At 42.0% G+C, this 24,417-nt stretch overlaps 1 protein-coding gene across 3 annotated transcripts in view; it reads left to right on the top strand.

Annotated features, from left to right (window-relative positions):
- The window catches only part of ARID5B (AT-rich interaction domain 5B), a 122,384-nt gene that overhangs the window by 93,100 nt on the left and 4,867 nt on the right, over positions 1-24,417 (top strand). For all 3 annotated transcript variants that reach the window (XM_049810807.1, XM_049810806.1, XM_049810808.1), the window contains 3 exons: positions 1,925-1,977; positions 9,567-9,664; positions 22,678-22,876. In XM_049810807.1, the coding sequence (XP_049666764.1) occupies positions 1,925-1,977; positions 9,567-9,664; positions 22,678-22,876 (350 nt within the window). The remainder of the gene's footprint in view (positions 1-1,924; positions 1,978-9,566; positions 9,665-22,677; positions 22,877-24,417) is intronic.

Genomic DNA, 24,417 nt, shown 5'->3' with positions numbered 1-24,417 from the left:
GTATTTTTAAAGCCCCCAAATGTGTTTATAGTTAATAAATTACTGACTTTGGAGAATATAAAACCAGACTGTATCTGTTTAATACAGAATGCAATGTTTAGAATTGCTTTGGCATGTTCAGTTTGTAGTGCCACAATCTGTAAAGCAATTGTAGGTGGAGAAGATACAGTTGTAACTAAATTTTACATAAATATTGCAGTGCAATGCAGATCTTTTAGAGTTTCCAACAAAAGCTGTAAATGGAGATATTTTTCGTTCTTATCTATAGATTGAATGATACTTTATTTCCTTAAAGGGAAAACTCCATCGATTGAAATATTATTTACACTAATTTATCTCCCAGATTAAAGCCATGTGTTATTTTGATGAAGAATGTCAAACCTGTATGTTTTACATAACAATTTACATACCTAATAGCAATTGGCACTGATTGCAACAGGCCTCCAGCAGCCATTATAAACTTATATAACTCCGAATGATTACAGTGTTTGTCTGAAAACTGGCTGCTTGAAATGGAAGTAAAATTAATGTACTATGAACAGCTTCGTTGCATTATGCATTGATTCAGATTAAATCAGGGCCTAAGCAAAGCTCTTGATAGCTTTGAAACAGTACAAGGTTCAATGAGGCTTTCAGAATGTTTTTGTGTTGAAGACAGGAATTTTTTCCCCCCATTTTATTCTGCACTCTCTCAAGCATGGGGACATGGTGGGCTTGAAAGACAAGCTAAAGTATTATTTCTAAAATTCCTCGCCAGGGGTAGGGCCGTCTGCTAACATTTAGCTGAAATACCCTGAAAGTTGCCTGACATTCATTATAAATTAGGGGCCTGATCCGGCAAATACTTAAATGCCAAGAGTAAGTATGCTGAGAAGAGCAGAAATGTTTGCAGGACAGGGCTCTGTATTTGTCCAGCAAGACTTGTGCAAACATTGCCAGTATAAATAGGTTAGTGGGAAGAAGCGGTATGTACACTACAACAGAGCATCCCCCTGTGGAGGAAGAGATCCCATCCTCCGTGGTCCGCAGCGTTATTGCTGAGTCTGGCCTGAAGTATTTGTAGAATGTCTATGGGGAATCACTGTTTCTTGGTGGAATAATGCATACACCTTTCATAGACCTAAGACATCAATTTTTCTTGTAGCAATTAAAATAAAATAAAATAAAATAAAATAAAATAAAGTGAGACACCAGCAGCAAGAGCGGCCCCGTGGGACAGTGGGCCAGCATGAAAAGCACGTTGAGAGGGGAGGAGTTCTGCAGAAAGTAGCAAGCATCTCCCAACACATCTTTTGAATTGAGTTGCCTCTGTTCCTCCAACCCTACAGCCATGGGCAAGGCACAACCACCCATACCATAGTTATTGCGGTAACTGTCATTTGTGCTCCCTCTGGGTTCATTCACACAGGACCTGTTAGAACGCAGCTATTGTTTATTGATTATGGAGGCCATTATCTTAGCTGCAGTAAATATTGGTTATTTTTGTTTAATCAGTAGGTTTTCTCTGTGAACCAGTGTGTGGCTCATGCTTGCTTGCTAATGAAATCAGTATTAAACAAATAATTAAAAGCAACATTCTTCCCAATGAGTAAGTTTTATTATCAGAGTTATGGAAACATGCTACAGGTATTATACTGTGACTCTTATCAGCAAAGTCAAATGAGCCCATTACCTTTGTCTCAGTGTATTTTTCCAGTCCTGTTAAGGCATCTAAGTGTGTTCTCTTATATGTAATTAAAAATATATAGTATTTACTCTTCAGATTATGTAAATACCTCTTTGGAAAATGTTTCACAGGAGCTTTTTCAGGGGCTGCAAGCTTTTTTTCTCTATTTTTCTTTTTTTAAAACTGCTTAATTTACATTTCTTTGAAATATGTTGGTTAATGCAATGCTTATCTAAATACTTATTGTCCCTCTAACAGTTAACCTTTGGACTATGTTTCAAGCTGCTCAAAAACTGGGAGGATATGAAACAGTAAGTGTTTAAGTAACTTAAATGAAATAATTGTGCAATCTAACTTTTCCCTGTTCAAAAAAAAAAAATGTAAAAGCAAACAATCATTTGCTGCATTTTAGGCTAGCTGTACACATTGTGGGTTTATTGGACCATTTTTGGAAACAGTCCCAATTAGTTCCAGGTTTGGCAAAATTGTAAACTTGTCGTAAAAACTACAAGTGGAAAACATATGTAACTCTTCCCTGTCAAGGAAATTAGTTGGGTCTGTAATTTTTTCCCATGTTGAGAAAGGGCTATTATTGTACAACAAGCCAAGATTGCATAAAAGAAATTTCACTTGGCAACATCCCTGACATCTGTTCATGTCTAATATGGGAAATGTATTAAAGGCTTTCAAAAGTAATCAGCATTGTCCATTAAGGAATAGTATGCTGCAGTATCTTCTCTTATTCCAAGTGTAAAAGATCTTTATTAGACAAGGGTCAGTACCACATAAACAGGAAGTTATCAAAGTAATTCAGAAAAGTCTCTGACACTTTTTATCAGCTAACCATGTCTGACAAGAGCAGTTTATTTTTAGCTCACAGGAAAATTTGATGGCCATGGATTTTACAGCATGTATTTTGAACCAATAAAATATTAGAGCAACAAACTTAGATTAAAATCTTGAAATGAGAAGAAAGAGCTGCTTTAATATGGCACATCGAGTTGACATCTGTAATAAAAACCAATTGACATAGGAAGATGTCATCATTGGAAATATTTTCTTTGCACACAATGATCAGATTAAGTTGTTCAGTTCCTGCCGCAGTTGGATGAAAGAAATTATTTTTGCTTTGTTTACAAAGTAATCTGGGACGTATCTGTGCTGTAGAGAAATGACAAGAAGAAATGCACTATCAAGAAACTGAAAGTCATTTGAACCAAAATACAAAACTCACTGTTTTCCTTCCATACGATAAAGCATATTGTTCTGTAAATCAGCAGCGTGGGTTGATTAGCATGGGTGTGGCTGGGATTTTGTGAAACATGAAATCTAACATTCTCGACAAAAATATATGCTTGGTTTGGCTTTTATTGTTCCTCTGTCTTTCATCAATCAGTACATACCATGCTTACATACAGGGGTCTGCGTAGGTGTGCTCATGGGTATATATGAATGAATTGCTACCACAGATAGATCGTTACAGCAATTATGAGCCAACGGTAATTGCCGTGAGTTGTAAAGTGCAATGAAAATGAGGGCTAAAATCTTGAACTTGATCCAGAGCACAAGGGAAGGCCGGGAGGGAGATTGAAAGGAGAGTGGCATGTTCAGAGTGCTCAGGGAGGTGGGTGGTTTTCACAGCAACATTTCAGATCTGCTTGAAGGGACCGAGTGTAGAAGCAGGGATGCCAAAGTGGTGGCTTGCTGGAGAAATTTTAGTGCCAGAACAAGAGGGAGAGGGATGGATTTAGAGATGCCAGAGAAGGTGAACCTCTGTACCTGGGGCAGAACAGGAATAGGATGGTGAGTTTATGAACACGAGGGCAGAGGTAGCAGAAACGTGAGGATCAGAGGGGAAGGATCACACATGTGAGAATGTCATCCGGAGTAGCATCAGTCCGCCCTTGTCTGAAAGCTCCTGCCCTTTTCTCAGTGACAGATGTTCTCTGTTTAGGGGCATTTGTCACCTTTGATGAAAATGTAGCAGTGGCCCTTATTCTTAACAGAGGAGAAACTAAGCAATCGCTTGCTGGTCAGTAAGTGGCAAGGCAAGCATAGCTCATGCCCTCTGAGATACCTGATAGCCCAGCTTTGGTTTAAGAGTGACTCTGGCTGAAGTGATGGGCCTGATCCTGTTTTTATGATGTGAGAGGTGTCTGTGCTCTGTGCAGAAGAGCTGAAGTTGGGAGGACCACTATGATGCAATTTAAGTTGTACAGGGAGCATAAGGTTTCCTGACATCATTCTCTCCTGTTAACAATCTCATCCTCAGTATGAATCTGCCTTTGCTTTACATTCCCTGAATGTTAAACCAGTAGCTGTTGCAATACTTTGACCTGTGCACACCCTGGTTTTTATCATTTTATGGCCAGTTGATACGCATTGAGTTTTCCAAACTGCATTTGTCTGTATATATTTTATCATGGCAAGCATTGCTGAGAAGCTTTTGTGTTTGATTCGTGTTTCATTTTTCAGCAAGGCAGTGGATGACTGGGGTGACATGGACCTCAGTATCAGTTCCAGAATTTTAGGCACGTCTGCTTAGATGTAGAAATTTTGAGTGCTGTAATTCAATAACAACCAGAATCCATGACTCACACACACAGTGGCGATATCTGATGATGATGAGAAGCCATGTGCAGAGGAAAGGCTTTCTCAAACCTACCCTATTAATACACACTTATCTGCATGGACCCTTCCATCTGACTTGGACCAGTCATTTGTCCATTAGAAGGGCTTCATCATCTTTACCTTGTTTTAAAGTTTCACAGGTTTCTGGTTTGTGCATTGAGATAGAAATGGGTCTTTTCTCTTGAAAGTGTTGTAAAGAAAGGAATATCTGAAAGTAGATATTTGGCTTCAGCATGTGACAGCCATTTATGCACAATGAACAAATAAAAGATTGGTTTAAATCACTTATGGAAACTTAGAGTGGTCAGATGACTAGTATTTTACTAGGAAGTGTAGAAACCTTCCCAGTTAAAGCACTTGCAAACTTCGCATCCTTGTGTTTGGCAGAACAATGATAGTCAGCCCATTTTAAATTTCATCCCCTGCCCTGTCCACCTTGTCCATGTATAGATGCTTCAATGGGGTTTTAAAAACTTCTTTGAGAAACAAGCAGAGATTATGTGCGGTGTTTTCCAGCTTCTGCCCAGATTCACAGAACAGTGCAAGACCTCTTGAGTCCAGTCCTGTTGGTTAAGGATCTAAAAGTGAATGAAAACAGCCAGGGATGGATATGAGATGCAAGGAACAACTTTCTTAGCCATCTGTCTGACTTTCCTTTATTGTCATGTGTCAGGGACTGGAATGGATCCAGTGAGGCTTGACAGAGAGTATTACCTGTACATACGGGCTATACATACAGGCTATCTTGTAGTGATAAGTCATGATTGTGTGTCATATGTAAGGGCTCCCCAGTTAGAGTACTCGTGAGGGTCATTTCTCATCTGTTCATTGTCTGATTACTAATTCTTAGTTAGTTGTTATCTATAACTGTGTAATACCACACTCCCGTGTACTTCTTATTGGACATAACACAGGCTTAATAAAAATAGCAACCTGTACAAATTGGCTTAAGTCCTTAACAGATGAAGCTGTCTCTTTGGAATGGGTGGGATTATGTTTCTCTTAAACAAAGATACATGAAATGGTCATCTTTGTTACTAATAATAGGAGAGTGCATTGGAAAGCACTCTCGATAGCAGACCTTCACAGTATGAATGATTTTAAATGTCCCCAAATCCCTGGATGAAATACAAAACAATGTCACGTTCTAGGGGGCTCAGCTGCAGTGGCATTTAACAGCCTTTGCCTGGAATTTTCTCAGTCACCCTAAGTCAAATGAATAAAAGGGTACTTTTATATACTGCAGATGTTCATAGATGGGAAACTTCCTGGACTTACCTAAAGAATTGTCCTTGGCAAGTCATGAAGTGGCATTTTTCCTTTTAAGCCAACACAAAAGGAGTGCCTTGGCGTGTTTGCAGAAGGCTGTGGTGCTGAATGGACTCTGCCTGGAGATGTCTTAGAAAGATAAAGGATAAAAAGAAAATTAGGTGGAGCTTAACCTTTGGTGCGTAGCAGCTTCAATTTTGCCAAAGGTCGGTGGGATCCCATTTAGCTGCTGCCTCCTGGAAGCAACAATCAAGTGCTTTAGTTTTTAAAAATTAATGATTGACATGTACAGCAGTCCTGCGCCTGGGCAGGCCCAAAGAAACTGATGTATCAGTGGAATGCAAAGCGACCTGGGTTTGTTTCATACAGAGCTAATACCCAGAGCTCAGTTTTGAAGAGCATTGTGAATATCACATACCATGACCAGAAAATCCCCCATTGGATTTGCAGCAGGAAATAAGCAAGAACCCTTTTCATGGGATTGCAGTACAGAAAACCTTAAGATTTTTCAGAGCAGAAGACATCATTAAAAGCATGTATATAAACAGTCCTCTACTGTAATAGATAAGATCATTACTTTTATTTGGTTGTTCTTGAGTACCAGTCACTGCCTAATACTGTGCTTATAGGAACAAGATCAGATATGCTCTTAGGTCCCTGGGCAGACCAGTCTCTTGATTAACTCCAAAGTCTACTGATTGGAAAAGATGTCACAGAGGTTTTCAAAGCTCCTGGCTTCCAATGGGCCTAGCTCTATGATTGTGAAGCTGTAGGTTTGAGCCAATTGTGGGAAGGGTCTGCAAACGAGAAGACTACTTTAAAGCAAGCGTTGGAATGGGAAGCTGTCAGAAATGAGACTGGCCTGTGCAATTGCCTTGATTAATGGGTGAGCCTGGAGCATCCTGACTTTTAGAAATGTGGCAGGCACTGGGAGGGATGTATATACTGATAGGAGTAGGGGAAAAAAAATTGGAGAACTAAAGCAGCAAAGGTTCTTTGCTCAGGACATTTGTTAAAGCTTTTGCAGGGTCTTAGTTGTCTTACGTCACTATAGCTCCCTGCCCTTAAAAAAAACCAACACTTGCTCCTGAGTGTTTATGGGAAATTCCCTGCCCAGGCAGCTAAAATATTTTACCATTTTCATACCTTTTGTTATCTGCCTTTCTGTTCCTCACACGCCCCGGTCATGAACATGTTACTAACCGGGAGCACATATGAGCCCTTTCAAAGTTAAAACCACTGTGTAAAAGCAACCAAGGCAGGCATTTTTGGTAGGAACAGCAACCATAAGCAAAGCATTGCCAAGCACTGCCCTTTCCTGGCTCCTCAGGAAGTTCCTAGTCACTGGGTGGCTGGGAGGGACTTGTATGAGAAAAGAAAGCAGGTCTCGATTTGGATGTGGCCAGCACGAGCATCCTGCTAGTGCTGCCCTGCGTGACAACTGTGAAGTCTCCACAGTGCAGCATTTTGTTCAGATTGTTTAAGAATGTAATTTATCAGTTACTTTAGTCCTTTGAAGTTTATTAAGCATAAAACCTAAACTTTCCAGAGCAGGGGAAAACTCAACCCCAGGCTTTGCTAGAATAACAATCGTTTCAGGGAATGTAAAATTTAAACTTAGCTCTGTATGTGGGAGGGCACAGCTCTGCTAATTGCTAAGGAGTTCTGGTCCATTGCAGAGGCAGAATTGGATAAAGCTGGGCAAATGTATGTGTAAATGCTGTTAGTCTAAGCAGCATAGAGGAAAGAGACACCAAAAATGATCCAGGGATTTCAAAGGGATTCACTTTCCCCCTTAAAGTTGGTTGTGTTTACTGATGTTGCAGCTTGAGTATCGACTCTTGAGTCAGCTCATAGTTAATGAGACTTGGGCTCCAAGGTTAACATTTTCCTTTTGAAAATGGAGACCATGCTTCTTAGTCACATCGGGATGTCTAAAAAGGGGAATTGCAGCAGTCCTCTTGCTGACTAATCCTTTGCTTTTGTTTATAGCTTCTGCACAGCATCACTGTACTTAGCCAAAGCATCAGGTCCTGGCCCACAGCCTGGCAAGCCAGCCAGGTTGTACTTGCCAGAGGGCCAGAGCACAGACCCCAGATTGGCTTTGTGCATCTTTGTTCCCCTAGTCAGTGAGGCTGCCAGAGATTTGATTTACTATAAAGCCACTTACAGCAGTCCTCAGGGGATCTGTGATTTTGGGGAGCTACCAGAAGGCAAGGGCTGTCTGGCCATGCCCCTGTCCTTTGCCTGTCCCGAGGACCAGTGGAATAGGTGTGGGAGGCAGGACCAGCGGTAGCTTCCCATCCAGGCATTCCTCCACAGCAGGGTACGTGGTCCAATTCTTTTTTGACCTTTCAGGTTGCAGAAGGAGCATCTGTTCATATTCTCAGGAGGTGATGTTCTTTATGGCTCATTAGGACTCCAGTTCTTCAAGCCCTTTAGTAATAATAATGGTTAGAAGTGTGGGTAGCCTGGGGAAGAGACAGCCTAAGAACTTAAACAAAATAGACTTAAAAAGAACCTTATCCTCAGATGAGTCTTTGATTTGTATTTAAATAATCCGTTTGTGCAGAATTTATCCTTGAATTGCAGTTTCTCTCTTGTGCCTGTGGTCCTTGGGTTGGTTACAGAAGACAGAAGATAAAATTACTGAATGCAGTCACTCCATTTTGCTTTAAATAAGGTTTACAATAAAATACTCCCTTTTTTTTTTTTTCCAAGTATCTATAGGTGCAAACTATGCACAGGTGCTAATAGTGAGTTGGAGATAGTGGTGTTTTCTAAGGAGAACTGTACAAACAATAAACTTGAAGAAATTGTAACATTATCAGATGATAAGTCTGCAGCCGTGCTTTTGGCTTTGGAGAATAATTTCTTTCTTTGGAGAATAAATTTCCTTTTATATTGAGCAAAAAAGAAACACCTCTTACCCTGTAATATTTAATGACGGTAGCTATCTCCTCTTGTTTAGATTAAAATTACAGGCCTCAGATTGCAAGTTGTAATATTTGTTTTCTTCTGATTGCTGCCTTTAGCTCCTCAGTAAACACCATTGACTGCTCTGTGGGTAACTCCGAAGAAGCCTCTGGGGCTGAATATATTAAAATCCACAGCATTCCACAGAAAATGACAAAATTCTCCCCAAATTGCCCCACAATTTTCCACTGGCCTTCTTTATGAGCTGCAGGCAAAAGAGGGTGATCTGTTGTGCTTGTCCTATTCCTGTTTTTCTTCCTGTTTTAAATATAGCGGAATATATAAAATAATGAAGTGGTATTCAGAAACAATTCTTTTGCCAGGTCTTCCATCTGTTATTCTGTATAATCCTAATTTCTGTACAAAAAAACAGAACCATGGTATGCAACTCAATATGTTACAAGATGTTTATTTTCATCAGCGTGGTCCAATAAAGCACATAGCTCAAATATTAACATTGGAGTATGTTAAGATTTCATTACTATTTGATCTATATATTTTACTGACATAAATGGATAAAAATAAACAGCTTGTAACATATAGAGTTACGGACTATGCTTTTGTGGATTTACAGAATTCTGTGGTGGATTTGGGTTTTGCAGCAGATTTATTTTCTCTAATTCAGTTAAAATAACTATGTAATCATTATTTGTGTTGAGTATGGTTTGAGCTTCATTTTCATAATTTACTGTGGGATTTGTCTGCATAACTTCTGATGGTTAATGACCCTATATTGATTGAGATTCTCTTCTGTGAGGCCGTGTTGCTTGTGACTTGATAATGAATCAGTCAGATCGCTCCATTTTAGAGAGAAACAAAATAGACATAGTGTTAACTTACCAAAAAAAAAAAAAAAAAAAAGACACCCAAAGCTCTGTGCACTCTATATATTCTGTAGGGGGTTTTATACTGCTTGTAGTATATGCTGTTCTGAAAGTGTCACACATGCATTTGTTGTTGTGAACTCAAATGCTGTAGAATCTGTAAAGATGCAAGATTAAATTTTCCATTGCCATTTTTACAGATAACAGCCCGTCGACAATGGAAACATATTTATGATGAATTAGGTGGTAACCCTGGAAGCACAAGTGCTGCTACATGTACTCGCAGACATTATGAAAGGTAAGATAACAAATCTGAAATGCTTGTTTAATAATGAAAAAATTAATTTGGAGAGCCTTCAAAGTGTTTTATAAAGAATTAGAGAAAGAGAGAGAGCGAGGCTTCTTAAAGATATAGTAAATATTCCCCCAACGGTTTAGCCAGATAATCCATTGTAATTTAAACCAGAGTGTGTGTCTCCAGTGACTAAATAAATAAAACAAGCATCTTACTTCTCTTTGGGTACATATCTTAATTTTTACAACAGCTTTCCAGTTAAAGAAGCTGAAAAACTGAGCAAAACATACTCAAGGAGAAATAAGAAATGACAGCTAATTGATGCAAACACTTGTCTTCTGTCGTTTTTTAGGAATACCAATTAAGCAAATTGTGGTTGTGATCAAAATAATGGGGTGGCCCACAATGCAGGGTGCTGTTAATGTTGTAGGTCATGCAGAGCATTGCATTCCTCTTCTTCATTGCATTCCTTCCCTCCTCCCTGCCTGCAAGCTGCTGCCAAACACTCTTTCTCTGCAGCCATTGTTGCTGGTCAGAACTGTTGATTTCTTATTCTTCCCATGTAGATAATAACTTCCAGGGCTTGTGAAGCCAGCACGCATTGAATAAAATACTAGAGCTGGAATGTTGTTTTGGTTTGGTATGGGTTTTAGCAACAACTCTTTTTTTTTTTCTTTTTTTTCTTCTTTTTTTTTTCTTTTTTTCTTTTTTCTTTCCTTAGACAATCAAATGTTAATAAAAGCTCTGCAGTTTCAGGCTCAAATAAGGAAAGTCCAGTCTCTTGTTCCTGGGCATAAACAAGTTCCTTTGCTGGGGTCAGGAAGAGATTGTGCTTGCCTGTGCACAAGGCAGCACAGCAGAGCTGTGCTCAGCGGGCAGTTTTTCACCTTCTTTTAGTGCCTTACGTGTTGGCCACTCCAAGGGAGAGGCTGCCCTCCTCATGGAGGAGGAGGTCAATCACCCTCATTTACAGGAGATATCTCCAACGTAAGGACTTGGGTGCACAAAGAAGTTGCATGTAACGCCACTATAAATGTTACAGTTAGAAGCTTTCTGGAGATAGAGCCAAGCAGCAGAGCAAATGGAGTGAGTTGCTGTGCACGTCAGATGGGGCTTTTCCCTGTGTCCTGGTTTCAGCTGGGGTAGAGTTGATTGTCTTCCTAGTAGCTGGTACGGTGTTATGTTTTGAGTTCAGTATGTGAAGAATGTTGATAACGCTGATGTTTTCAGTCATTGCTAAGTAGTGTTTAGACTAAAGTCAAGGATTTTTCAGCTTCTCATGCCCAGCCAGCAAGAAGGCTGGAGGGGCACAAGAAGTTGGCACAGGACACAGCCAGGGCAGCTGACCCAAACTGGCCAAAGGGGTATTCCATACCATGGGACGTCACATCTAGTATAGGAACTGGGGGGAATGGGGGCTGGGGGAATCGCCGCTCGGGGACTAGCTGGGTGTCAGTCAGCGGGTGGTGAGCAATTGCACTGCGCATCATTTGTACATTCCAATCCTTTTATTATTACTCTTGTCATTTTACTAGTGTTATCCTTATCGTTATTAGCTTCTTCTTTTCTCTTCTTTTAAACCGTTCTTGTCTCAACCCACGAGTTTTACTTCTTTTCCTGATTTTCTCCCCCATCACACTGGCGGGGGGGGGGGGTAAGCAAGCAGCTGCGTGGTGCTTAGTTGCTTCTGGGATTAAACTACAACACCCTGCCTTTGCATTGCGGACAAATGTTATAAATTGTTTTAATAGACTCATCAGATTGTGGGTAATCAGCTCTTCCCCTCCATCATTACAGCCCTGAGAGTCTCAGGGCTTCCTCTTGCACCCAAGCCAGCTGATGGGTTTCACACTGGCAGTCTGGATCTTCCCTTGCCAGATGGGCTTTGTAGGATGTTGTTTATTTGACAGAGGAGACCCAGGCACACGTAAGAGTTAGGTCTCTGTGGGTTTAGGTCACACAGGGAGCAAGCATTGCTGGGCTCTGTGTTGAAATCCTAGAGTCACCAAGAGAGCACATCTCTTGTAGTTCTGGAAAAATAAATGAGCCATTCACAAATACTCCATGAACCCCTGTCTCTCTCTTCTGCTTTCATGCTAGTGGGGTTTTTTTTTACATGCAAAACCCTTGAATTGCACTCCTGTCCAATGCATAGAGACTTGTCCGTGTGACTTTACTCAGCAGTTACTCAGGGGTATGCTACAAAGCGCTACAAAGCCCATTGTGCTCACTAGAAAACCTGAGCAGACTCATGATGCCTTCAAGATTGAAAAGCCTTTCCAGGCTACCCAAAAGCAGTTCTGCTTGCCTTGAGCCAGTCTGAAGAAAGACTCTTTTAGTTTATGGTTAGATTGGTCTTAGCGCACCAGAGAGCTCAAATCTGAGTTCTTGGATGCCAGTCTGTTGTGTAGTTCTGGGTTAGGTCTGCTATGAGGCAGCATGTATTTTCCAGGTCTCTAGCAGGCTGTCAAAAGACGGCATTTGGAGAAGAAGTCTTGTCGGATTTTTAGGTTAGCCCTGAGGTTGCCTAAAATATACTTTACCCAGTCTGGTCTGAAAAACCAAAACACATACACATAAAACCTCAGTGACTGGTTCAATCTCTAGATTTCTAGTGTTAGACACTTTTTTTTCTACCACAGGAAAGCTGTATTAAGCCTCAGACTTGGAAAAAGTAAATGAAATTGTCATGGTTTGTTTCAGCTGGTAATTCTAACTACAGCACCTGTAAATGTAATGCTCATTTATAGCCAAAGTGCTCAGATGACATTTAATCTAAAACTAGAACTGCAGTGCAGGAACACACGTTCGTGATTCAGGACACACATACATTTTCTAACTTGAAGGTGAGCTGTAAAGCTAAACTGGAAATTGAATTTAGCCGGGAAGTAAATGCTGAATAAACCTCATGATTTTTCCTTTCTGAATCCCACTGGCCTTTCCTTGCTTACCGGAGGCAGAACAGGCAGTTCCCTGACTTCACTGATCCTGCTGCTGTTTGCCTTAGCCTTGCCGTTCATCTCTACAACTAGATCTCAAGGGCATCCATGTTGTGTTAACTAGCTTTCTTCCAAGATGACAGAGAAGCTACTAGCTGTTTACACTGGCTTTAACATATCGAGGCTGCTTACGTGGCAGTGACCTTTCAGTGACATCATTAGGATGCTGAGGAGTGGAGTGGCACATATGTCCCATTCAAGTACTGCATCCCACCTTACTGCCCTTGCCAAGTTCCCCTCTGCAAGGTGGAGTTTCACGCACAACTTCAAAGGCGGGGGGGGGGGAAGACATGGAGAAGGCAGAATTGCCTCTCTGTCTAGCAAATCCCATGAAGAAATGTTGCTTTTCTCGAAAGGTGCTTATAACCTTTAAAAAGCCAGCATGTTGCTGCAGACCCATGGTACCAAGGATGGCAAAAGCTGAAACAAAGCCAGATTTAAAGGCTGTGGGGAATGCTTCGCTCCCTTCTCCACACCACCCTGTTTGGATGAGGGTTTGTCGTGGTTGCTGCTGCAGTGCTATAAGTAGGCAGAGTGCTTCGGTCGGTGCGGTGTTTGCTTTGTTTCCCTGGTAAAAGGGAAAGAAAGATTTTGTGCGCATTATCAACTGATTCATTTTTCATGTAGTACGGTCTGTGTTTCCAGTAACTGGTTTCATTTTAAAACAAGGCGAGGCTGCCAGTGTTTCAGTAAGTGTTATTTGTATATTAGTTAGACAACTTTTGTTTTATTAATGAGTATAATAATGAAAGTGCAGGTTGCTGAGTAGAAGCAATGGGTGTTTTTATTTAAAGCATAGCAGGCATCGTATAATGCCAATGAATGCGTTATTGTCACTGTAGGCATGGCTGGTCTGAACCTGCCTCTGATTGGGTTATTCCAAATAGGCCCAAGCAGTTCATAAAAATGTCTTTGTCAGCCTAGTTTTCCTTCCAAACCTATTCATCTCTGTCAGTTTTTAATATTAGTACCAGGCTCTTGGCTATAGTCCATTAGTACTGTACTTAATTGCTCATGTTACAGATGATTACCAATATAAAAAGCATTAGTGTTTTCCCATCGTGGGGCTGTTGCTCTGTGCACGACTCGGACTGTACAGAGCTTATGAGTTGTTGTTGTTTTGGTCATTACTTTCTTCATTTGTGCTCCTTTAATGCACTTACCTTGCATGATCACAGAAAGCTAGAGGCATGTGTGGTTGGTATTCGCTGATTCAGCCTGAACCTTTCCTGTGAAACTCTTGCAGCCCTTGTCAGTACCCTACATCTCTCTCTCTTATCAAGAAACCCTCAGAAACGGCTACTTTTCTGCGAAACACTCTTCTCCATGCTGCGTTCCCCTAATAATGCAGATGTGGTTTTCACATGCTGGGTTTGAGGTTTCTTTCGCTTTTACGCAGAACACATCATCGGCAGCTTTAATTTTCCAGCGTGAACGATAGGCTGTGTTTCTGCAGTGCTGATGACATTTTTGTTAGGGATTTTTCATAAATATTACACCACCACTACCCCCCAAAAAAAAAATCCCCAAACCAAAAACCCAGCCTGCTATTTTGCAAGGTATGTAAAGTTCACAATAAAATGCGTTTAACAAAACAAAAATATGAGCAATTGCCTGTTGGGGCATTTTTCTGCCTCCAAGTCTGGCAGTGATTCATCTTGGTTTCCTCCAAAGCAGGTTTTGTGCACTAGCTATGCACAAACACGCACGGGCCGGGGAATCACGGTGTGCAACAGCACGCAGTAACACTCCTCAGCTGCGTTGGTGGACAGACATGTTGGTGTTCAAAGGTGTCGTGGCAGGCAGCTGGACGGTCCCATACTGAAGTAACCCTCCTGGCCTCTTCGGGTGCTGCAGGGAGCCTGGTTCCCTTGGGGTCTCCAGCAGGGATGGACCCGGAGCATCCCACAGGCCATGTCCTGGTCGTCAGCAGTGTGTCTCGTATCCTGGCCCTTGCACGTCACTAGCACCTTGAAAACCAGACTGTCCGGGTCAAACCCAGCTGGAGAGGGGTTTATTAGGCTTCATGCTCTCAGCAGATTCGTGCGGCTGAGTGGGAGGGTGTTCTGGAGAGCCACGACCACCCGGGACTTGATGAGGAGCAGAGAGGTGAGATGGGTCCCCAGAGTGGGTCGTGGTTCTTCACAATCTGGCAGGGTGACTGTGCCCACACTTTGGACACAGACCTGCAGACGGTTTTGTTGTGGCTGTGAGTGTGGCCCCTGGGCGCTTACGGAGCACCCTGCACATCTGTCCCTTACCAGGGGGCCGAACCCCAGGAAATAGAGTGTCTTGTACAGGTCAGAGCCCATTCTGCCATTTTTCTGTCTAAATCGCTGACATAAATATTATATATTATCAGAAACACAAGGCGGGTCAAAGTAAGTCCCTTACATGGTTTCCCTTTAACAGCCGTAAAGTCTCTCTACCCTAAGGATATTGTGCAGTAATTCAATATGCAAGAGAGCCCCGCATTCCATGCAAATGCTGTTTGGTTTTGTTAAAGCATTTGGATAACTTTGGTAGTGTGTAAGCATTTCAGTGGAGTTTTGTAGGAAATAGCAGCCAATCTTTTAGAGGGAACAAAAAATAGGAGGCTGGTATAGCATCTACATGAAAATGCTTACGGTTATCTTTTAATACACATTGTAATTAATGGAAGGTTTTGATTTACACTGTTAAGTGTGAAAACATCCTCAGGCAAAAATTAATCAAATGTTATGTCATGCTGTAAACTACAGCTAGCTCTTTGTTTGACCCAAAAATCTTGCCAAGCAGCAGTTTTTTTCTTGTTGTACTAACTTGGTTGTTTTATTTTTGTCTTCACCCCACTTTCCTGCCCCCCTCCCACTTCAGCTAGTACCAGACTCCTGGAAAACTTCGCAAGTTGCAAATTGTCTCAATAGTTTTCCATCAAACACGAATTTAAGCCTGAAGATAGATGAGGTGTCTCACTTCTCTCTTTCTTTTCCTGGGTTTTTGGTTTGGTTTTTTTTCTTTCTGATAAATAACAAGAGGTTTCTACTTATGATTTTCTGCCCTCGGGGCTTTATCATTAAGATTAAATAACTGTACTCTCAAGCATACCACTGAACAAACATCTTTTCAATTATGTGAGTAACAGATGCTTTAACAAAGGAACTATTGAAAATTCAGAAAGCTTCCCCCCCTCCCCAAAATTTAAAAAGTATCAGATGACAGAGGAATGTAATTGTTTACCATTAAAACAGATCCTTAGCTGTCCATTCAAAACATGTGAGAACACACAGCTTTTTCAGAATTTCTGGGGTTTCAGCCTCGGAGACTTACTGGCCAGCACTAGAGTCAGCGGGAGTCCCTGGGTGCAAGAGTGCTGGACCGTTGATCACTGCCTTCCAGTGCGTGGAAACAGATGATCTCTCTCCTTGCAGGGAATTGTTTTCCCAGCCACATCCTTCTTTCCACCCAGGAGTTTTCCCAGCAGAATTGGGGGATGCCGTGTGCTACCCAGTGCTCCCGGGTGGGTTGTCACCCAAGCAGAGGGGAACTTGCCAGGCATGCCCGCTGTACCCGTGTGCGTCGACGCTTACCAGGCGCTGAGGTTGTGCGGTGTGCCCAATGCTCTTGAGGTCCTGGCACCCCTAGCAGCTGAGCTGAGTGCTCGTGGTTGGTCAACACCAGGTAAAGTGTGCCTTGCATGGTAACCTCATTTCTTGACATCCAGGAGCAGGGACAGGCGCTACACAAGGGGACAAGTCCCTTTTCCTTGCTGGGAGCTGAGCTGCCCCAGGAGAGTGCTGCACGATGGGAGATGTGCCATTCTCCTTTGCAGGAGCAGCGCCAGGGATGGCGAGTAAGATCTTTCCCTTCAGATTCTCCAAGTCTGCTGGGAATCTCCACTTTGTACTTTACTGCAGGACTTTACTAACACGGCAGGGCTTGCCCCTTTGTGCAACGGAGATGGGGCTGAAATCTCCTGGGGAGGGTTGGCGGGATTTTGGAGTCCCTCCAGGAGACCTGCACCTCACAGACAGTGCAAAATGGCGTCTGTAAGCTTGTCCTGAGCGTAGGAACCAAGCATTGCAGGGTCTATATGGACCTATGGAATAAAATGCATGTCTGCCTTTTAGATGCAGAAATGGTGACTGTGGCCAAAACAGAGGCTTGTAGCAGTTTTGGTAGAATGACCTGGGGAAGCTGCTCTGTCCCCTTCACCCTTCCTTTGAATCTTTCCCAATCTGTACCAAAGGCAAAAGAGTGGGGTTGTTATCTCCCCCTGCTGAGCCATAGGATCGAGAGTGCCTGAGCTTCCCTCGCCCGGCTGTGCAGCTAAATCAACAGCTGTGTTTGTAATGTCACTAATTTCCAGTTTACTTAAAACAAAGTGTCTTTGAATTCTCTTACAGCAGCGCAGTTCCCACCTTTCAGCAGCGAGCCATTCTCATTACCCACCAGCACTCCCAGTGGGCTGTGAGGAAAGTTGTTGACGAAAGGATGAAAGAGCCATTTCTTTAAGGAAGGAAAGTTCTTTAGGAAGAAAATTGAACTCAAACATATTTTGTCTTTGCTGATAAAATACATGCCAGTTTTGTACTTCAGAAAAATGCAAATAAACCTATTGCTATTGTGTTCTGCATAAAAGGACGCGAGGCTTGCTTTCATAACCCTTGGATTGTACAATGCGGTCCGGGGAAATCAGGCTTGAGGAACACACTGCTTGATTTCCTCCATGTTCCCATTTTGGAAAACAGGCTGAGACCTTAGAGTTTGGGTTATTCCTCTCCTCTCTTCTGCTGGGAATTTGTCGCTGGTGCCCAGGAGAGCTGCCTCCTGCTCCTAGCCATCCCCACCAGCTGATTGCTGTTGAAGGAGGCTTGTTTCCCGTGCTTACACTGCAAGTAATGCTCCAAGATTTATCCCTTTTGAAGAGCATCAGGGTCAAAAAGACCAGACTTCTCTTGGGATCAGAGCTCAGGCATTCCTGCCGGTCCCTTAAAATGTTTTGCCACTGAGTTTCTAAGGAACAAGAGTCAGGTTTCTCTCACTGAGGTTATCAATAGGGGCTCCTTAGCATTACGGGGCCAGTCGCTGGAGCTGCCCCGAGCCGTACCGGCTCAGCAGCCGCTCATCCCAGCCCTGCACTCAGACCGTCGGGCTTCAGGGCATGCAAGTGGCTCTGCCCAGCTGCTGTGAGGACCTACTGAACCAGATGGTTGCCCTGTTGACGCAGGTGGACTGGCCGTTTATTCCCCAGCTCCAGCAGTGCCTTCAGAGGAAGGAGCAACAGCCGCCATGGCATAAGCGCCCAAGAGGGAAGTGTTTTCCAAACTCCTACCAATAAAGAGATTTATTGTCTGTCCCTTTTCACTGTTTTTGAAACTCTAAGAGCTTAATGTTCTCATGATTTACATTAGCATCTAATCGTTGAGTAATCTCGCTAATCCCTTGGCCCCAAGATATCCAATGTCAGTGAGTTCCCCGGGTTAACCGGTTGCTATCTTCGTTTGGTGGAGCAGCTTTAAATCTCCCTTCATTCCTGTTGCAATCAACCTGCTTAACCTTCTGGCCAAGCATGGGAATGGGGCAGCATCTCCCAAGGAATGGGCTTCAGTATTTTAAGTCCTTCCGAGGTTATTCTTGTGGCTGAGAGGCTCCACTGCGCGCTGTTTCGTGTTGGGCTTGGAGCCCTTGAGAAAGCAAGATTGTGTCAGTGGGAGACGTGCTGGAATATTTTATACTGCCAGAAAGAAAACAAAAATAAACACTGAAACAAGCGATATAAAAAATATTGTAGGGGTTGTGCTGAACTGTCTCCTTCCCTCGGTCACCCTGTGTGTCCTGGGCATATGGTTCCTCCCCAGCCCGAGAGCCCCATTATATGCATACACAGTGGGGAGAATTAGAGAGGAAACTGGCAGCCTTAACATTTAATTTCCTTCCTCTTTCTGGGCTGGTCAGATCCTTTGCATTATTGTAACTACTTTTTTTATCATGTCTATAAATAGATGTTCTCTCATGTGTCCCGTGAAGCAGAGTCAGGCCAAAAAAGTCATTCAGTCTCCATAATCAATACATGAAAATGTAGTGGTTACTGGCTCAGATGAGATCTTGTATTGTTAGTTCTGTAGCTGGGAAAAAAATGTTGACTAATAAAGATTAAGGGCTTTTTTTTCTTTTTATGAAATGCTAATGATGAAGACATGTTTGATATACTGTGAAATACATTTCTCTAATGTGAAGTTTCTGCTTTTTGTTGGGAAAGAGATTCAGTCCCTGGAGGATTTTAGAATTTGTAAATATAAAATTATCTGCTTCAGTGTTTTTTAAAAAAAGGTTGGCAGAAAGCCAGATTACTTACATTACTGTAATAGATTTGCTGACCTCTGACATCTGCTGCAGAGAAGTACATTGAATTTTTCATAATATCAGATGATGCAGATCTAAAAAGTCAGTACACTCTGCACCATTATTTAATTCAGGACTTAGTAAAGCAAAATCTTTTTCTGAGTAGCAGTTTATACGTGATTAAACTTAATATTGCCGATTGTAATAAATCAGGATTAGTATAGTACTGATTTGTTAATCTAACTTGTATTGATTTTAAGTTGTCTTTATTTAAAAAAAAAAAAAAAAAAAAAAAAACTGGCTTTTCACAGTGACTGAATTTAATAAGAAGCCCTGTGATAGCAAAGACTCCCCTACTGTTTCTGCTCTTGGCTGGAAAATGTTATTCTTGTATTATTCCAGGGAAAAAAAAAAGCCTCATGCTGCTAAAAATCTGCTGCCTGTGGAAAGATTTTTTAATACACTAGTGCTTACATATTCTATTTATGTTAATTGACTTATAAATAATACATTTTATTAATCTTAATATTGGAATCTTGATCATGATAAAGACCCTTTTATTTGGTCTCCTCACAGGTTTTACAAGTAAATATTCTTTAGACCACAAAATATTCCCCCTCTTTTCCTTTTTTATGAATACTTTGATACTTCCCCCCCGCCGTGAAATACAGCCACAGTTCAAAGCGACTGAAAACGTGGTTGTTTCCAAAGTGCGATACATTCGAGGTATCTGGCTCTGGTTTTTTGGACAGTGTCTTTACCTCTCCTTGCGCAAAAATTGATTAAATCTTACCTGCGCTGCAAATATTTGACCAAAAAAAAAAAAAAAAATCTCATGCTGGTTTCAGACATGTCACATTCTGCTAAACTATTTGGCTAACAGCAGATCGCATTCTTCCTGTGTTGGGCAATATTGACCTTAAATTGGCTAAGCCGCCTGCTTTCATGGCATGTGAGCCGGCTGCTTACATGTTCCGAGAGCTGTATTAGCTTTATTACTCCTGCGCTGTAAAAACTTCTAATAATCAAATGATAAGATCATATCCTGTGGGTAATTGTGTTGTACCGTGACAGGATAACTGAAAAAACATTCAGCGAAGATTGCAACTGACGGAAATCTCTACGTGGAGCGGCAGTCGTTGGTGTTGCTCCACTCGGTGCTGCTCCCCGGGGTCTCGCAGCCCGCGTTCCTGCCCGGCTCCTCTCCAGCTGCCCCCCGCGGCCCACAAAATCCACCGCCGCCGCGGCGGCAGGGAACGGCAGCCCGCCGGCTCTCGTTTCGAGTGAGGAGGGGAAAATCCTAGAACAAGCCATCCTTGTGTTTTGATTCAGTTTTACCTTAGTCATGCCGCCTCCCCGATACATGAAACATTTAATTCCAGATTTCCTGCCGCTGGCTCCGGGCCTTTGACCGGCTATGCGAAATGTATTTTTACTGCTGTCGGCCTGCCAACTGCTGAGCTCAGTGAAAAATAACTAAAATGAAAACCTTGTACTCCCACATGAACCCTTAAGATCAGAAAAGGAAATTTAAGCCATGGTTACTAATTAGCGCCAAAGCTAATGAGTTCTGGTGAGGTGCAGGAGGAGGAGGAGGAGTTTGTGTCCCGCGTTACCCTACAAGGCTCGGCGGAGAGCACGCGAGCCACCGGTGATTAATCGTGTCGGCCCGGGCCCTGCTCCCGTCCCGGCCGTAGCCACGGGGTTAATCACGCGGCATCTTTCATGGAAAGGCCCGCTCGTGGGCCGGGAACGTCTCTGTCTCCTGTGGGGCGCGGGATAGCATCTGAAATCTTTATGGATGGAATATGTAGATTTTTAATGGGCGACACATTCCCATGGAAACAAAACAAAGTCAAACACTCCCCTCGCAGTGCTAACAATTATTGTAATAAAATGTGTTTTTATTAAAAGCGATTTTAAATATTTAACACATGGCGGAGCGGCCGCGATGCTGCCCTGTGTGAAACCCAACCTTGCCTCCAGTGAAGTCCAAAGCGCTTTGTGCAGTGCGGGGAGGAATTCGGTGTTTTCACCAATATTTGCGCTTTGCAAATGAAATGTAGCAGCCTCAAGTATGAACAAGATTATTTTTCTCTTATTCTGCTTAGTTATGCTTTTTATTATATAAACATTAACTGTAATATTACAGTGGGAAGCAGGTATTTGGCAACTACGTATTATTTTGCTAAGTTTGCATAGAGGGAGCAGTTTCCAGTTTTAGCAGCTGTAACATGTTTAAACTCAGTTTGTAATGGGATCTGAAGATGAATATTCCCTGTGGGCTCTGCTTAGCTTCATTACTGGAGCCCTGCCAAATTCAGGGCTAGAAAGTATTATTCACGCCTCTTTGCACATACCATGTCAGAGCATGCTCAGTTAATGAATTTTGTTTCTAATATAGCATAAATTAGGTTTATATTTTAACATAATTTATGTTGTATTTTATTAAAATGTAAAATATTATGATCACGAGCAATCTAATTTCTGCTCTCTTAAGCCCAAACTGTGTTTGAACATCTAAGTATGTAAATCAAAATTGCATGCTTAAAAACTGATTCTAGGATAACAAACGAATATCTGAACCAAAGAGGTTTCTGCCTTGGAGTCTCAGATTAAAGATAATTAAGGATTCCTGGTATTTGAACAGATTTATGTTGTTTATAAGCAAAGTACATTTTCTTCGTAGAGTCAGCTCATCTTTTTTTTTTTTTTTGAACAAATTATGTTTGCTGTATTAAAGTTCATATTTTTAAAGTCTGAGTCTTGTATTAATCCCACAGTGAGTCATTAATCATACCAAATGCATTATAAAAACTTTAATCACTGAAGTTGAAACTGAGATTGTAATGCAATCCATCCCTTTTAATTATATCAGTTATTTTTCCTTTCAGATCAAGAATTGCAAAGGGAAAACAGATAGATTAAAATTCAGCGTGTTTGATGCTTTCGGGGGAGGCTATTTTTTGTTTGTGTTTCTTCCTTGCTTTTTTAAAGCGATTTCATGCACTTCGAGGAGGACAGTTCCACAGTGAAAAATTCCTTCACTTTTTTAACTCTTTTCCTCTCTCCTCCTTCCTTAAAAAAGACTCAACTGGTGAAGGCAGGGAGCGTGGTGACTGTGTGGGTGCGTTGCAAGGGGGAGGGTGGGCTGGTGCTGATTGCAGCGTGCCGGGTGCTGTGCCCTCCGCTGTAGCTTTCCTACCCTCTTGTCTTCTGCCGAATTCCTGGCACTCGCCCTCGCTCTCGGGAACCGCCAGCCTGGAAATAGCTGTTATCAAGTTGGCTGTGACTTTGTAGGTGTTTTCCCGGGGTTTGCTGCATGCTTTTAAGGGTAGGGAGGGAAAATAAAAATAAAAGGTGGAATTTTTTTTTATTATTTTTTTTTTAAATCAGTCCAAAACATAGTGGCTCTCATCCTCATTTGGTACAAATTGGTGGAGCCACACAAACCACTGCAGTGTTACTGACAACGGATCCACACCAACTCTAACTCCACTGAATTTATGCCACATGATAATCTTGCCAAATAAATTGATTTATCATACTTGGATTTATAGATGTAGAGTTTACACTGTTGCTTTTATGGCATGGAAAAAATGGATTTATTAAGTACACTGCTCAGAGTAGATACATTTTGTTCTTTGCTAGAATGGCAAAACCTGATCAATTATTTGTTCCTTAATCCCCTAGATTAATCCTGCCATATGAAAGATTTATTAAAGGAGAGGAAGATAAGCCACTGCCTCCAGTGAAACCTCGAAAACAGGATAACAGTTCCCAGGAGGGTGAAGCAAAAACAAAAGTGTCTGGAACAAAACGCATCAAAAATGAAAACCAAAAGAGCAAGAAGGAAAAAGATAATGCACAGAAACCCCAAGATGCATCTGAGGTTGGTTGCTTTCCTGCTTTTCAACTTTTCAATTGAAAATGTACAGCTTTAATCACGTGAAATCCAGTGACAAAACACGTAATTTCAGCTGGAGAATTTCAACCAGTTGGCCTCTAAGTTTGCTCGGCAATGGAAATTCGGTTGTTGTGGTACTGTCTGAGTTGGGATTTTGCTGGGCTACAGACGGCAACTGGTTAGCTCCGTATTGCGTAGCAGTGATGGCAGAAGACCAAGCACTGAATGTAACAAGTACCATTTCTGCTCATTGTATTATACAGTGGTCACCACTAAAAGATCAGCAGCTGCCAAAAGGAAACCACACAACTACCACAGTTATTTCCTAATCTAAGTATAGGGTGTGGGAACTTCTAATACTGTTGATAATACTGTGGTAACTGTTGGACACAGCAGATTTTTATAATGGTAACCTCTAGATCAGCCCTTCTGTGCTCACAGATCTATGCACGTCTGTCAAAAAACATATCACTCCCCAAGATTTTTATCATGTTATACTAAATTTCTCTTTGGACTAGAAGGTCAGATTTTGAGGGAACCATCTTCCAAGCCCTAACTGAGACCAACTTCCCTCACTTGCCACAGACGGTTTTCAGCTGCGATAGGTTCCTATTCTGTCACCTGCTTCACTTGGGCAGGCCCCAGTTTTCACATAGAGCCAGGTTATCTGCAGATACAGGACAGCCCTCATGGAAGAGTTTTTATGTTCACAGCCTGGAGTAAGATAGATCAGTAGAATTCATATTTGTCTGCAAATAAGGGTAAATCTCACGTGTTGCTAAATGATATAAAATCAATGGGGGTTTTGCTCCAGTGTTACTTAAGCACTTTCTTTTGCACATCCTGCCCACTTTCTCCTGTGCCCTGCTTGCACCCCGTGTGAACGAGGCGGTGAAGTTCCTCACACACAACCCCTACACAAGATGTTGCTTTTCCTGTCTGCCAGATCACAACAGCCTTCAAGGCGTTGCAGTGAAAGTAAGTATTTAAAGAATGTAGAAACACATGACGTGCCTGGCAGACTATGGCTGCTCCTTTGACTTCATTGCCGTCTGGCAGGTACATAAGTCCTGTTTCTAAACCAGTTTGGAAGTTGGTATTTAGTCAGTAGCTACCAACAATCATCCTCCTCATTGTTTAAAAGAAAACAGTGCATTACCAGTAAACACGGATGCCTCTGAGACTTTGTGAACCTAGTTTTAAGAACAGAAAATTTTGATTTTCATGTCCCACTACCTCTTTAAGTTGTGCTTACAAGGACAGTTTCATCTCCTGTCCAAACTGGAATTTGTGTTTTAAATTGCCTTGATCAACAGTACCTTTAATATCTAATGTAAGAGCACTCCACAGAGAGGGGAGGGGTTTTTGTTTTCTCTCACACTGTAATTTTAAAGCAGGGAACCCCGTTGGGGGAAGACCCCTCCACTTCTGATGAAAAGTACGTAGAGAGGAGAGCGCACACAAACCTGCTTCAGTCACTGGAAGGTGGCAACACAAATTGCCCAAAGCAAGGAGATGCAAAGTGA

The sequence above is a fragment of the Accipiter gentilis genome, chromosome 9 (genome assembly GCF_929443795.1).
Source record: "Accipiter gentilis chromosome 9, bAccGen1.1, whole genome shotgun sequence".
Lineage (NCBI taxonomy): Eukaryota > Metazoa > Chordata > Aves > Accipitriformes > Accipitridae > Astur > Astur gentilis.
The sequence above is the reverse complement of the archived record's forward strand: the minus strand, read 5'-3'. Positions and strand labels throughout refer to the sequence as shown.